Here is a 15856-nt window from a genome sequence, read left to right as displayed (position 1 = left end):
TGAAACTATGGGCCATTGTGTGAGTTTTCATGGCATCCTGATCAGAGTGGTGGACACTGGTAGCTGGGCACCATCTAGTACTTGAGCTCTCAGGCAGTGGTAGAGTGACTACCACGCTGCCCAAGTTTTCTAGCAGGCGTCCTCAAACTACGGCCCGCGGGCCGCATGCAGCCCGCCGAGGACAGTCATCCGGCCCGCCAGGTGTCACCGGGGTTTGTTTTTTACTTCAAAATAAGCTGGGTGCAGTGTGCATAGGAATTTGTTCAGAGTTTTGGGTTTTTTTTAAACTATAGTCCGGCCCTCCAATGGTCTGAGGGACAGTGAACTAGCCCCATGTTTTAAAAGTTTGAGGACCCCTGCTTTATAGTATCAGGATCGTTTGCATTTCCATATGTTCTAGGATCGTTTCATCCACTTTCGCAAAACAGGCAGATGGAATTTGAGTAGGGATTGCACGGGACATGTAGCCCAATTTTCAGAAGGATGGCTGCCTTAATAATAGTGCAGCCACGAGTTTGAGACGTCCTTGTGTGTGTTTGTATCATCTTGCGTTTCTTGCGACAGTGTTGTGCAGTCTCCAGTGTACAAGTCTTGCATGTCTTTGGTTAAATTCATTCCTGAGTATTTTATTCTTGTTGGTGCTATTATGAATGGAAATCTTTTCTTAACTCACTTCGGGGGCTTTTCATTGATAGTGTATAGAAATACGGTTGATTTTCCTATATTGATCTTGTATCCTCATTCAACTCGATCGATATGATTTTTTTTAATTCTAAGTTTTGTGGGTATGGGATCATATTACCTACAAATACAGTTTTTCTTTTGCCGTCTGGATGCTTCTGTTTCTGTGCTTGCGTAATTGCTCTGGTTAGAAACTCCTGCACAATACTGAACAGAGAAGTAGCAGATTGGGTCTCCTTAGCTTGTTTCTGATCATGGACAGATAGCGTTCACCCTTTGACTTTTAAGTGTGATAAACGGTGTGACGTCCATAGGGGCTCGCTCCTTAGTAGATTGAGAAGTTTTTCTTTCTTTTTTTCCCTCCATAGAAGATTGTTGGGGACTGTCGAATGCTCTTTCTGTCCCCCTTGGTTCTGTAGGTGAGGTGACAGATCATGGTTTCCCTGTCGCTACCTGATGTTAGTAGCCACAAGCACTGTCTGCATCCCTTTCTTTCATGCCAACTTCCTGTGCTGACTACCCAGTCCGGTGGTCCCCACTGTGGCATCTGGTTGAGGCACAACTGCTAGGCAGCAGCTCGGGGAAGTCTCTCTCCTGCCATGACTCTGGCCCCTCCTGCCCTCAGCACCAGCCTTCTGCAGAGCTGAGGTGGGAGCATGAGTCATCACCTCTCTGGTATCTTCTTCTGAGACAAGGAAGCATTGTCTGCTTTCTTTAAGGATGCTGTCTCTCTCCTGGTGCCCATCCAGGAAGACCGTGCTCTCCTAACTTCCCTGACCCTGTTGTGTACATATAAAGACGCTACTTTTGCCGGCCTGGGGCTTCGGACAAAGAGACAAAGAGCCAGCTGACATCTCCCAGCCCCTCCCTCGTCTCAGTGACCACGCCTGTATTTGGGGCCCGCTGCTTGAGAAATGGCTTCTCCAGGCCTTTTGTTAGCAAGTGCTTGTCGTGGGTAACTGCTCTGATGAGTCCACCTGGGACGGAGCAGGAGCAGGCACTCCATGGCCTTTTTCGTAGCTATAATCCCAATCCAATAAGTTTACTTCTACTGTTCTGCCCAGTAAACATTAACTTGGTTACAAGTCTACATGGGGTCACAGTGCGTCCTGTGAAATAGGACATTGGATGATTCAGATGTTGTGTGAGCAGTATCCTAGAACCTTCCGGGAGCCTGCTTCCGGCCTGCCTCAGTGTCTCTGCTGCCACTGCAGCAGCTGTTGGCAGGGGCTAGAGGAACGGGTGGCAGCCAAGGGGGAGGCTGCTGCAGGAGTGGAACTAGAAGCAAACAGGGACAGAGCCAAGTGCGCCCCACCCCCTGCCTTGCTGTCCCACCCCCATGAGCAGCAGGAGCAGCCCTGGGACTGGGGGCATATAGGCAGCTGGACCTTGCCAGAATGGACGTTCAGGAGTGCATATGGTGGTCACGGAGTCCTGCTGGCACCGTGGTTACTCGTTGCTCTGCTAACTGCAAGGTGAGCAGCTCGAAACCACCAGCGGCTCTGCAGGAGAGAGGAAGCTTTCTACTCCAGTGAAGAGTTTCCGTCTCGGAAGCCCACGGGGCAGTTCTCCCCTGTCCCAAAGCGTCACCCTGGGTTGGGAATCGACTCGATGGCAGTTTGGGTCTTTGCTTTTTGAACTGTGGTCCCGTGAAGAGCACGTCCGGGTGTGAGTGCCCCGCTACAGGAGCTCCGGCACACTGCAGTCCCCTGGTTCCGTGACCACGTCCAACAGCCAGGGTCCCGGGGGCGCGTGTTCGCTGAGGCAGTCGTTTATTGTTCCTACGGGACGTATCGCAAACAAGTGGCCTTACTAAAAAGCAGAGCGTGTCACTCGTGTGCACAAAGCCTGCAAAGTTGCTTTCCTTCCCACCCAGACGGGAAGCCCTTGCCGGGCCTCCACCTGCAAAAGTCTTCTTCGCAGCCCCCTCCTCACCCCTGCCCTCTCCTGTTGTGAACAGCTCCTTCATGGGGGGGGGGGGATCGTGGTTTGTGCCCCAGGCACAAAGGGCGGGGCTGGGGCAGAGCCCACCTGGGAACACCCCTTTGCACCTCACTCCCTCTCCAGTCGACTTTTCATCAGGACACCTCAAGTCTCTGATGCTCTTCAAGTCTGATGCTTCTCAAGTCCTGGTAGCTCTTTAGGGGGGGGGGAGCGCGCCCTTCTGAGTCTCGGCCTCCTTTGCTTCCTGGGGACTATCAGAAAGTGCAGGCTGTTTGGCCAGTGGGGGAGCTGCAGAGTGTCTCGTTGGTTCTGGGGGGCCTGTAGGGGGGAGAGGGACAGCTCTGAGGAGCCCCGGACTGTCCGGCTCAGCCCTGGACCATGGTCCGTACTGGCTTTCACTCACGCAGCAGGAACCCACCATCTTTGCTGGCTCTGCAGATGGTCCTCAGCTGGCAGCAGTTTCCTCACCCCATCCTTCCTTCCTCTGGCCTACTCACGAGCCTAACTCCAGGCCAGGGGGTTCTCATTTCGAGCAGAATGTTTGTGGACCCGTTTTCCTTCCCACTCTCCGAAGCCACTTCCCAGCGAAGGGGAGGAAATCGCACCTTGAGTGGCAGGTTCTCTTCCTTCGGGCCTTCAGACGTGGAGTTTCCGGCTTGTGGAGATAACAGGCAGGAGGCCAGATGAGACTCCCCAAAGGGCACGTTTTCTCCTGCCCTCAACTTGACCCCTCGTCTTTTCAGGTTGTGTCCACGCTGCTGATAAACATAATCCCCAAAGACTATACCCCACTGAATTTGGCGGGAAAGGCGAAGATCGGCGGGAAAGCCTGGGTAAAGGAATCTCCTCGGCCGGTTCCGGGCTTCAACCCCGACTCCATGTGCGAGTCCCAGGTATGGCTGCCCAGTCTCAGCATGCCACCTTTGGACAAACCAGTGCCAAACGGGCAGGTGTGCCCAGAGTGCCCCCTCCCCGCCCCACCCCACCACACACACACACACACACACACACACAGAAGGAGGCATCCCTGAGTTCATGCTGCCTTTTGCTGTCGGGAAGGGGCAGGGCTGGCCCCTAGCATGGACCCTTAGTGTAAAAATCACAGCCTGTTTGAGAAGAGACTTTGAGCAAAGGCCTCTGAACTTGGCCCTGCAGCAGAGGTAGGAAGCTCAGAGCTTACGATTCCCTCTCAAAACCTGAGTGATGATGGTCAAACCTGATGGTCAAATTGCTTGAGCCCCCCAGCTCTCCCCCTGCTCCTGGCCGTGGGAGCGAAGCCTCAGGCTGGCATGCCTGCAGGGACAGTGAGTCCCTAGAACTGTGCTGAGGCAGGAACGAGGCTGCGGCCCCTCAGAAAGACTCCCCAGGCCCCTGGCTGTTCCTGGTGGGAGACGAGGCCATCGTTCACAATGTGCTCCTTGCCAGAGGCCGAACAGGCAGTCCATTTAGACCTGGAGCCTCTGGTTTTCTTTCTCTTTCTAGAGTTCATGCTCCGTGCATGTTGCAGTGTACAGATGCAAGGTCCCATTATTCCTAATCCTAGGGTGTGTTGGGCGGGACGGCCTAGGACAAAGCGTGGGGATGGAGTGGAGACCCTAGAGCAGTGGTTCCCAAACTGGGTGCTACCAGCTCCTGCGGGAGGGGTTCAGGAATGAGCCAGGGGGGCCGAGAAAGCAGGTCCCTGTTCATCTTTTGCCCAGCGAGGATTTGAGGTCGTAGGGAAGGGGCGCCCGTAACAAGGTTCCTGAGGCCCCAAGGGACGAGGAAGGCCTGCTCCTTGGTAGACGTCACCTCCAGCCCCCTGGGGGCCCCTCCCTTTGCAGGTGATCATCAGAGGCGGGGAGCTGCTCTGCGGGGTGCTGGACAAGGCACACTACGGGAGCTCCGCCTACGGCCTGGTGCACTGCTGCTACGAGATCTACGGGGGCGAGACCAGTGGCAAAGTCCTCACCTGCCTGGCCCGCCTCTTCACTGCCTACCTGCAGCTCTACCGAGGCTTCACCTTGGGTGAGTGCCCGTCAGAGGCCCAGGCCTTCCTGGGGCAGTGGCTTGCCCACCCTCCTTTGGCCAGGCCAGCTGTCAGTGTCCTCTCCAGCTGTTCCAGATGCCTACAAGGTGACAGTCTGAGCCTGCCTCCACTCAGGGGTCCCCACTCTGGTCTATTCGCACTCTCTTCCTTTTTGACCCCACATCTGTAGGGTTCTGTTTCCAAGACTGAATCCCTCTGAGCATCCACACCCTCTCCCTCTCGCCTGCACACGCCCTTCCGGAATCTCCTGGGCCCGACCCCCTCCAAGAGTCTCCTGTTCTCCCAGCTCTCTGTGCCTTCCTGGAGCACCAGGGATGCATGCCAGTGCCTTTGGCAGCAGTGCACTGGGGCAGACCTGGGGGGCTGACCAGAGAGAGGAAGGGTCTAGCTTGTTCCTTCCTGGAAATGGTGCAAACTGGTTTTGTTTTGTTTTGTTTTCTAAACTGGGCTTTTACAAAGGAAACAGATGTGTGGTTACTTTCTGTGTGCCAGTAGAGTTGAACTTGGAGACTGGCCTCGGCCCCCGGCTGAGCTCTTTTCGGGCTTGCGAGTGTGTGTATTAGTCCAGGTTGACTGGAAAAACAAATCCAGAGACACCTATATGTAAGAGGGAACTTTATATCAGGAAGTTATCATGCATCAACAAAACATCACAGCCCAGTCCAGATCAAGCCCATAAGTTCAATGTTAGCCCTTCAGTCCAGTATTACCCATGAATTCCTCTTCAGATTCACAGAGCACATACAATGATGCCAAATGCAGGAAGATCGCAGGCAGGTGGGTGGAAAGTTCTGTGGGTCCAATGGCAGTGGACGCATCTCCAGGGCTCTGGCTGCCATCAGCGTGGCTCCTATTGACACAACTGACAGGCTAGGCTCCACTCTCGTAATGTATGATGTTGCCATGAAATTATGAAACTACCACAGCTGTGTTTCATTCACTTCACAGGCGTCGAAGACATCTTGGTTAAGCCCAAGGCCGATGTCAAGAGACATGGTATCATCGAAGAATCCACTCACTGTGGGTCCCGGGTAAGGACGGTGGGGGCTGGGGGTTAAGGAGAGGCAGGGTGTGCCGGGGCGCTCTGCCACCGAGGGGCTGTGGTTAGAATCCACCCTGTTCACTTCCTCCCTCTAGGCCGTGCGGGCTGCGTTAAACCTGCCGGATGCCGCGTCTTGTGAGGACATCCGAGGGAAGTGGCAGGATGCCCACTTGGGCAAGGACCAGCGGGATTTTAACATGGTTGATCTGAAGTTCAAGGAGGAAGTGAACCATTACAGCAACGAGATTAACAAGGTCTGTCCAGCGGTGCCCGCTTCACCGCCACCCTTTGCAAGGCAGGTTTTAAAGAACACAGCTGCCTCTTGCTTCGCACCCTTTGGAGCAACCTGAGTGGCCATTGGCCAGCCGCCCGGGCGACCACTGGGAGCTGGGGAGATGGAACAGGCAGAAGCCCTCATTTCGAGGGGAAGTGCCTAGACCTTCGTGCCCACACCCTTGCAGGGTCTGGGAAGGGAGTACCTTCGCTCCGCTCCTGGTTGATTTGGAGCAGCAGCGCGAGAGAGACTGAAGAGAGGCGGTCAATTCCCCGTGGGGTCAGTGCGAGTCGGAGCGAGCTCCATGGCAGAGAGTTTGGTCTGGGTTTCATGTAGGCTGTTGCTGGGGACGGAGGTGGGTAGGACCTGCTCTTTGTAACAGCAGAGCACAGGGCCTGTGTCCCCAGGTTCAAATCCTGGCTCCACCCCCTCCTTGATGTATGGCCCCAGGCAAGCGGCTTTAACTAGTCAGCCTCGGTATCCTCGCCCAGAAACGGAGATGTGAGTGGCACCACATAATGGGCATCTGAGGAGACTGACAAAGAAACAGCCCGTGTGCTGCCGGGAAGAATTGCTCCATGGGACTTCCTGGGCTGTGACCCTGCAGAAGCCGCGGCAGACTCTTCTCCGGGGGCCGCCCGGGGCCTGAGGAGCCAGCACACAGGACACGCTCGGCGCAGAGAGGATGCGGCAGCGCTCCCACAGCCACCTGCTTGGCCTCACCTGAGCCCCTGTGCAAGTTCAGAAAGAGAGGAACCTACACAGTCCGAGACACAGCCTGGTTCTCTGCCCTCCTGCCCTGAGCCGGGACTCCCAGTCCAAAGGCCTGCTGGCAGCGTGTGCCTCCTAAGCCTGGAGGGAGGCGCAGCCTTAGGGAGAGAGGAAGAGGCAGAGGCAACAGTGTCGGTCTGTCCCTGGTGTCCCCTTGACTGCCTCGGCATCCTTGGGGATCCGGGAAGACCAGCCTCGGCACAGTTCAGTCCTTGAGAGAGCTGTGGAGAGGCACCTTCCCGACACCCGCTCTCTCCGGAAGGCTCAGCTTCTAGGACAGTGGTTCTCAAGCTTCCTAATGCCACGACCCTTTCATACAGTTGCTCACATTGTGGTGACCCCTCCAACCATAAAATTATGTTCATCGCTGTCATTTTGCTACTGCTATAAAGGGTCGTTCGACCTCCAAAGGGGTTGCGACCCACAGATTGAGAACCAGGATGACAGGAATGCTAGCAAGGGACGGACGTGTCTTCAGAGGACTCTTGGACTTCGTTGCCCCCTTCTCCCTGCCACCTCTTCTCCCGTCTTACCGGACTGAGTCTCTCCAACTCGGACAGCCTCTCAGCACCCTCCACCCCCACCCCGACCCCGGTGTCTCCCTGGGACCACCTTAGAGGGTTGCTGCCTCCTCTGGCCCTGGAGTGGAGGCAGGGCTTCTTATTGGTGCTCAGGTCGTGTGCTGGTAAATACAAATCCCCCTTGGAAGTTGGGGCAATCACAACGTGTGTGGGGGCCCAAGCCTCACTCTGCTGGGCAGATTTGCGAGAGTAGTGCCCGCAGTGGTCAGCAGCTCCTTTTCAGAGTCACTGACTCACTGTGCTGGCCCCTGGGCTGCTTCCCTCCTCCCTAGCCCCTCTTGTTTCCCTTTGGCCAGGGAGCAAGCCCCAGGCTCCTGGTCTTTGGACGGCTCGCTGGTTCCGGGGGAAGGACTGGTCCAGAAGGAGACTCCTCACCGTGGCTGGGATTTGGAGTTCATCTTTGGACAGTCAGGGACTCGCCTCTGACCTTGGACTTGCCTCTGAATCAGGCTTCCCTGAGGACATGATAAAGTCACTGACCCGGTGTGCCTTCCGTCCACAGGCATGCATGCCATTTGGCCTACACAGGCAGTTCCCTGAGAACAACCTGCAGTTGATGGTGCAGTCTGGAGCCAAGGGTTCAACGGTGAACACAATGCAGGTGTGAGCAGAGGTGGGCTGCCGGGTGGTGGGGGGCCGCGGGGATCCAAGAGGCCGCTCTCCAGTTTGTCTGTCTCCCAAGTGTGAAAAACTTATCAGACGTCGCAAGTACTGAGGGACAAAAACATCTGCCAATCACTGCAGGAGCGAAGTGCTGTTAACAGGTTCACATTGTAGACAAGATATAGATGGAGACAGAACTATAACATGCTCTAGTAGTTACACAGTAAAACCTGTGACCCCTAGCATCTGTATGAGGCGGAGACCTGTCAGAAAAGGAAAACTCACGTTTTGTCCAGGAAACCAAACTGCAGAAAACTAGGGAGACTGCTCCCTCCACCCCACCCCACCCCACCCCCATCAAAGGTGGGACGATTTCGAGAGCCGACTTTATAGGAAACATGTCAGGCTTCAGTTCTCACAGTCTCACTGTGACATCGATAGTGTTATTAGAAATGTGCATACGGGGTTACATATGTATTATTATGACGTGTGTTCGTGCTACAGATCCTGTGTAGGTGGGCATTCTCTTAGCTCGCACAATTCGGCATTATCTGCTGTTCCACTTCTGCTATGTGATACGCTTTGTCTGATCCAGGCTCGCGCTCTCCTCGCATCAGGACTGCTCTGTACTAGCATTTTCACAGAGCCCAACCATGGTGGGGGGGGGGTCTTCTGGCTGTTTTTTAATCGTGATGAGTTTGAGCACCTTCTGAGGACCACCTTGCGATGAGTTTGAAAGGGCATCAGGAGACCCACCCCAACGTGCAGTACCACCACCCTCTCCCAACTAAGTGACTTCCAGGCACCACCAATAATATTAAAAAGGCAGTTCTCTAAACAAGTAGCTAAAGGGCTTCTTGAGTCCTCTTTCTGCTGTAGAGGTTAAGGATTGTCATAAACGCCTTTCCTCCGTGGACCTCAGTTTCTCTGTTTGAATTCGCAAGTCCCTGGTGAAACCTTTGATGATTTCCCAGGCATGGCTTCTTTCACAGATGTCACCCACGTCAGCTGACTCCAGAGGTGAAAATCCAGGGCTTTTCCACCAGAGGAAAATGTACTTCCTAACTTAAAAGCCAGCTTGCCCGGTGCATTCAGAAAGCTAGGTTGGCCTGCAGGAATTCGGTTTCCACACAGCTGCTCAGGAAGAGCAGGTGTGCCCCGCCCCTTCTGGAGCCAAGTGTCGTTGTCTAGTGTGGATCTCGAGTTTCTGCCCCTTCCCCCCAACAGATCTCCTGCCTGCTCGGCCAGATTGAATTGGAAGGACGGAGGCCACCGCTGATGGCCTCTGGCAAGTCGCTGCCCTGCTTCGAGCCGTATGAATTCACGCCCAGGGCTGGTGGCTTTGTCACCGGCAGGTTCCTCACCGGCATCCGGCCTCCTGTATGTATTATGCCTCTCCCTGTGGGTTTTTCTTCTCGTTTCTAGATTCAGCGGTCTGTGACCTGTGACTCCCACCAACAGCTGAGCAAGAGGGATCAAGTAATAAGCTACTTACCACTTCACCCATTAGGCATTAGTGCCCAGGAGGTGGTGACTGAGCATGTTCAGTGAAGCCTACCTCTGTGCCAGGCACACAGTAGGTGTGCAGTAAAAGGTAGCTGAATGACATTGCTTGAGGAGTAAGACCAAATCCAATGGCATCATTTCCTGGTATCCCCACCCCCGACGCAGTTCCCTTACCTGCATCTGAAGTTAGTTGGAGTGCCACTCACCTGCCCTGATGTTCTTCAGAGATCGATAATCACAGAGCCCCCAGTGGTGTCTCCCCACTTCCCACCCAACTTCTCCCTCCCATTGGGAACTTTGACGGACGAGCATGAGTTCTGGGTTTTGCTTGGAGGACCACAGACTGCGCTGGGGACTCCCCCACTCCCACGTGGACCTCTCCAGAGTCAGCTAGGGCTTCTGGCCAGACACGACAAAGAGTCAGGGTGGCCAGAAAGGTTCAGAGTGGTTTCAGCTGGGTTTTGTGTTGAGAATCCACAGCAAAGCATGCACCAGTGCATCCGTGTACCTGCTGGGTCTCCAGGGGCCACTTCCCTGAGTGGCTACCTTGACAGCATCCGGAGGTGGACAGTGCGCACCCTCCCTTTCTGAGCTGCTCCTCCCATGGCCTCTGAGGTTCCTGTCTAATCGTCCAACTTGCTGCTGCTAATTGGATCCCTGTTCCTGAAAGTCCTTTAAGGAGCATAATGTTCGCAGCAGACGTCCTTGACTCGTTAAGCTGAAGTGGTTTTAAAGAGATTTCAGTGGATAGTTGTGGTATAAGATTTAAAGATCGTTTCAGGAAATCGTTCGAGGGGTTTTATCAAGCCTTTGACTGAGAACTTGAAGTTATGCTCTACATTTCCGCCTTCTGATTAGGATTCTTCTGTAGAATCTGATGAGAATGATCAGTAGTGACAGCCGGGCAGCATGCAAGCCTTCAGCTCTGACAGCAGAGACTGTTTAAGTGCTATGTCTGTGTCGATGGGTGCACTCATGAGGGGCTTCAGAAATGTGTGGGCACGTTTAATTAAAAGGTGGTAGAGTTTCCCTGCCAGCCTTTTGAAGCCCATTCATGATTTTGCGCAAGTGTGCGCACATACGCCCAATCCTATTTCCAGTGCATTTCTTACTGTGCGTTGGCCTCAGAAAGTTCACAGGTTTGAAGGCAGCAGTGAAGAGCCACGGTACCTTTAAGTCTGGGAATGGAGGGGGGGAGGGTGTCTAGAGATCACGTAGCTGAGAGGATGGAATGCAAAAATGTAGGTAGTACCCTGCTCCCTGTAAGCAGATCCACCTGACCCTTCACACGGTTAACGTCAGACGGGGATCACTGTTAGGGCAGGCAGGAGGTGAGGGGGCATTGGAGATGAGGGGATCTGAATGGGTGGCCCCGTTTGGTCAGGAAAGGTAGTAGCCCCTGAGCCAGCACCCTCCTTGAAGCCCACGCTCCTCACCTCCCTCCTGCCCCCGGGGGGCTGTTCTCTGCTTCCCCACAGGAGTTCTTCTTCCACTGCATGGCGGGGCGGGAAGGCCTGGTGGACACTGCCGTGAAAACCAGCCGCTCCGGCTACCTCCAGAGGTAGGGCGCGCTCTGCCTCTCGCAGCTCTGCCGGCTCGCGTGAGCGCCTGGGATTGGAGGGCACTGGAAGTTCCCCTGGGGTGGCCGAGACACTAACAGCAGCGGAGCTTCTTTCCTCCTTGAGCTCCCGGGGTTTTAGACAAGGGTCCCTGCGTTCGGACATGTCCCATTCCTGGGCTTGGGGAATCGCGGGTACGGGGAGGGAGGCGGGCAGGGACGCAGGGTCACGTTCCACCCTGGAGGGCTCTGGCCAGCAGGCACAGCACCATCAGGGTCCTAGTGTAGGAGGCCCACAGTGTCACCAGGAGTCAGCAGTTGGCCGGGGCTCGGATGTTAAGCCTTTCACACAGCAGCTGAGTGTTTAACTGCGGGGGGTGGGGGGGCAGCAGCGCACCCACTCAAGGAAAGGGAGGGGAAGGGCGGGCGCAGAGAAGGCGTGGGCAGCTGGCTGAGAGGCAGATGCAGAAGCTTGTTTGTAGGCATGAGTGGGCAGCGGCACTGCTGGCAGAAACCGCGCGGTCCCTGGGGCCGAGGGGGTGCAGGTGGGATTGAGGAGGCAGCGTGGTGCCTATTACAGACAGGGCAGGACCAGGAGAGGATGCTTCCAGGGGCGAGGCGAGCCTGTGAGCAGATGGCTGAACCAGCCATTGGCAGGTCCAGCAAAGGGCGTGCACGGGCAGCGCTGAAAGCAAGCACTGTGCCCTATGTTTAAAGGGCAACCTGCCTTTGCCTGCCTGTGGATCTGAGGACACTGGTCTTAGACTGGCAGCCAGTCTTCTCAGCCAGGCAGCAGTGGCCACCTATGTCCAGGAAAGTCCTCTGGGAGCCTTGGGACAGTCTGTGGAGAGCAGGTGCTCCTGGCCACTGCCCACACCTGGGAGGCAGTCGGCCTGGTGGGCTCTGAGCTGGATGGCTGGTCCCCCGACAGGTGCATCATCAAGCACCTGGAAGGCCTGGTGGTCCAGTATGACCTGACGGTCCGCGACAGTGACGGCAGCGTGGTGCAGTTCCTCTATGGGGAGGACGGCCTGGACATCCCCCGGACACAGTTCCTACAGCCCAAGCAGTTCCCTTTCCTCGCCAGCAACCACGAGGTAGTGTGCCGGGGCAGGGCGGTGGGGAGGAACCCAGACACCCTGGGCTTTGTGGCCCGGCCCAAGGTGGCCCCTGAAAATGGAGAGGGGAGAACAGATAAAGTGCCTTTCTGAGAAACGGCCCCCGCCCTCCGGCATGTTGTAGCCGGTTCCATCTTCACAGAGCCCCGGGGGCTGGGCAATCGTTTGGTCCTCTGGTGTCCTTTCTCAGCGGGACACCCCCATAGTCACCATCTGGGAACCTTTCCCCTGTGTTGGGCCTCATCCTTGCCATAGCCCTGGGAAGGGCACCCCTCGGGCCAGTTTACAGTTGAGGCCCCTGAGCTGGCATTCTGTAACCAACTGCCTGGCAGGTGGCAAAGGTAGCCTTTGAACCTGGGCCCCTAGCACTCAGGTGACCTTACTGTACCACCTGCCTCAGGGAGGGCTGAGTAGACTCCCATCTTGCAGCTGGGGAAATGAGCCGATGTGACCTGTCTGCAGTCACCCACTCACTGGGCAGAATTGAGGGTTGGGTTTCAGCCCCGCTCGTACTCTGCTGGTGCTGTTCCTGGGCTTGGCCCTCTTCCTGCCCAGAAGCTGCCTGGCACGGCTCAGGTGACCGTCCGTCAGCCCCGTGGGCAGCACAGACCCCCAGTCCGGCTCACACAGAGGGAGGACCTAATTCGCAAGACCTGATGACCGAGAGGGCTCCCCTCGGACCTTCTGGGGCCGTGACTTACACCATGTGGCCCGATCCTCACGTTTTCTTGTGTGTCTGTGTTTCTTCACTTACTTGCTTAGGTGATAATGAAATCGAAACATCTCCACGAAGTTTTATCCCGAGCAGCTCCCAAGAAAGCACTGCGCCACTTCAGGGCCATCAAAAAGTGGCAGCGCAAACACCCCGACGCCCTGCTGAGAAAGGGCGCCTTCCTGAGCTTCTCGCAGAGCGTGCAGGCCTCCGTGAGGGCCCTGAACCTGGAAGGTGGGAACCAGGATGGCCGCAGCCCTGCCACCCACGAGGTGAGATGGCGTGGGCTGTACCCTGGTGGCTGTGTTCCTGACAGAGGGCGTCTTCGTGACATCTGGTCCCTCGAGGAAGGGGCTCTCCAGCAGTGTGGCTGTGGGTAAAGACCACGTAGCGAGAGCTGTCGCTCACAGACCCGGTAGGGAGCGTGCTTGACCCCCCTGCCCTAGGCCTTGCCCTCTCTTGCTGGTCTCCCATTGGCCCAGCACCGGGGGTGCTTGCAGCCAGCGATGGGGACAGCCGTGTGAAAGTATGTGGATTTGAGCCGCACGGCGTGTTCTGGTTGCCTAGGACAGTCAGGTTGGTCCTGTCCTGAGGAGTCCCACTGTGGACAGGAAAGGGCATCATCACCTGCCGGCAGGAAGTGCGCACAGCGTCCGACAACCAGCCAGCCCCCAGGCTAGATTCAACCCTTCCCTTTCAGAGGGCCGGGTGGCCTTCTCCTGGGGATTGGGCTTTGTCCCACCTGGACCCCACTGAGCTCACCGGTCTTTGCAGGTGCTGAGGCTGTGGTCTGAGTTGGACGAGCAGAGCCGAAGGAAGTACCAGAAGAAGGCAGCCCCCTGTCCTGACCCCAGTCTGTCCGTCTGGCGCCCGGACATCTACTTCGCTTCAGTGTCGGAAACGTTTGAACAGAAGATTGACGACTACAGTCGAGAGTGGGCCTCTCTCGCAGAGAGGAGTCATGAGAAGTCGGAGCTTTCTCTCGAGAGGTGTGACGTCATCCGCTGGCCAGCACCACGTGGTGCTTTCAGACTTTCGACCCTCTTCCCTTGCTGCTCCTCGCCCTTCAGAGGGGCTGAGACAACCAGGAGCACCTGGCGGTCCCCTGGGGCTCAGGGACTGGCAGACGTGGCAGCTCTCACCTGGCCTGAGGGCTGTGAGGGGCCAGAGGCTGGCAGAAACCACCCCTCTAGAGTTGTGGGAAGAGCCCTGGGGCAGAGTGGTTACCTGTTGGACTGCTGACTGCCCGGTCAGCCGTTGGCACCGCCAGCTGCTCCTTGGGAGAAAGACAAGCTTTCTGCCCCTCATGTAGACTCAGCCTTGGGCACCCACAGGGGCAGCCCCACCCGGTCCGGCAGGCTCACTGTGAGTCGGCACACGGCAGTGCATCAGAGTTGAGGGTGGTGGCCTCCCTCTGCCCCCATGGTGGGTAGCCGGGAAGAGCATCCACCCGCCTCCAGGCGTCCTCCGGGCTGAGTCTGAGGGGGAAGGGACAGGTGGGGGACCTCGGCTCAAACGCGTTACCTAGCAACCTAGTTAGCACAGACAGGCACAGCCCCTGGGAAGTGTCGCAGACAATGAACGGGAGGGAATGGTGATCCCAGAAGTGCTCATGGCCCAGAGAGCTGGTGGCTTCCTGGCTCAGGGTGGGCTTGGGAATTTAGCCTGCCTGCTGGGATCTTCTGCGGAGCACCCAGGCTACTGGCAATATGTAGAGATTGGAAGGGAGGACAGTGGCAAGCTGGGGGAACACATGGACCTGACCATGGCTTCCCTGCCCCACCTGCCTCCAGGCTGAAGACCCTGCTGCAGTTGAAGTGGCAGCGCTCGCTGTGTGACCCAGGCGAGGCTGTGGGCTTGCTGGCCGCCCAGAGCATCGGGGAGCCCTCCACCCAAATGACCCTGAACACCTTCCACTTCGCCGGCAGAGGCGAGATGAACGTCACACTGGGTATCCCAAGGTGCATGTCCCCACGAGGGCGGTTGGGGTGGGTGCTGCCCATGCCCCCTCCTGGGAAAAGGGAGCTCCGTGCTCAGGGAGAGATGGGTGCTCATCCAGGTGGAGGATTTCAGAACCTGACACGTCTCTGGGTCTGTGCTCAGGCCTTGGCGCTTCCACTTCACCTCCCGAGCTTGCCCGTCACAGCCACCCGGTGCGTGTGACCTGCGTGTTCCCAGGCCTCCCTGCAGTCTCTGGGAGAAGGCTCAGGAACAGGTGTCGTGAGCCAGCACTGTGCAGACCCACTTGGGAGTCCGGCTCCTGGGCTCCGTTCACACAGACTGGCGTGGCTGCGGCTCCAGCCTTGCAGGTGGATTCGTGCACTGTGTAGTGTGATAGCCACTCGGCAAGAGGGCAGGGTGGGGTTGGAGCGACACCGTCCTGCCCAGAGGGAGCTCCTGCTCCAGTGCAGGAAGCCAACTACAGAATTGCTCACTGTCATGGGGGACCCATCAGCCGCCCTGCCAGGCCCAACACTCTCGCTTGGATCCCAGAAGCATGCTGACCGCTTGAGAACACACACACACACCACCCCCCCCACCACCCCCTTGCTCTGTGACAGGCTGAGGGAGATCCTCATGGTGGCCAGCGCCAACATCAAGACGCCCATGATGAGCGTGCCTGTGCTCAACACCAAGCGAGCCCTGAAGAGGGTGAAGAGCCTGAAGAAGCAGCTCACCAGGGTGTGCTTAGGAGAGGTAAGTGCCTGCTGCCCAGTGACCAGGCTGCCGCCCTGCAGGCCACTCCCCCCTTCCTTAGAGCCGGACTGCTGGCTGTCCTAACCTGGAGCCGCCTTGCCACTGGTGACAGACCTGTTTTCTATGCCGGTGGATCATGGAGCTTTTAAAATAATCACTAGTTCAACAGTAGCCTCGGGCCTTCCACCTGTGTTTCCGGAGTGAGCTTACCGTCTGGGCTGAGAGGCTTTCCAGAGAGCCCAGCAGCAGCCTTGGGAGGCTGCCTGAGGGGTTCCACACTGGCAGACCCACCTGGTGTTTCTCTGGGGCCCTGGCTGCTCTCTCCAGGCCCCCTAAGCTT

General features: G+C 56.8%; 1 protein-coding gene across 1 annotated transcript in view; it reads left to right on the top strand.

Annotated features, from left to right (window-relative positions):
- The window catches only part of POLR1A (RNA polymerase I subunit A), a 62401-nt gene that overhangs the window by 34300 nt on the left and 12245 nt on the right, over positions 1–15856 (top strand). Inside the window, exons 15-26 of the mRNA XM_075563096.1 lie at positions 3369–3518; positions 4449–4632; positions 5603–5685; positions 5792–5950; positions 7825–7923; positions 9153–9305; positions 10910–10992; positions 11921–12086; positions 12870–13091; positions 13594–13808; positions 14613–14780; positions 15381–15516. Of these exons, the coding sequence (XP_075419211.1) occupies positions 3369–3518; positions 4449–4632; positions 5603–5685; positions 5792–5950; positions 7825–7923; positions 9153–9305; positions 10910–10992; positions 11921–12086; positions 12870–13091; positions 13594–13808; positions 14613–14780; positions 15381–15516 (1818 nt within the window). The remainder of the gene's footprint in view (positions 1–3368; positions 3519–4448; positions 4633–5602; positions 5686–5791; positions 5951–7824; positions 7924–9152; positions 9306–10909; positions 10993–11920; positions 12087–12869; positions 13092–13593; positions 13809–14612; positions 14781–15380; positions 15517–15856) is intronic.

Source organism: Tenrec ecaudatus, chromosome 11 (genome assembly GCF_050624435.1).
Source record: "Tenrec ecaudatus isolate mTenEca1 chromosome 11, mTenEca1.hap1, whole genome shotgun sequence".
Classification (NCBI taxonomy): domain Eukaryota; kingdom Metazoa; phylum Chordata; class Mammalia; order Afrosoricida; family Tenrecidae; genus Tenrec; species Tenrec ecaudatus.
Note: the sequence above shows the minus strand (reverse complement) of the source record. Positions and strands in the feature narration are given on the sequence as shown.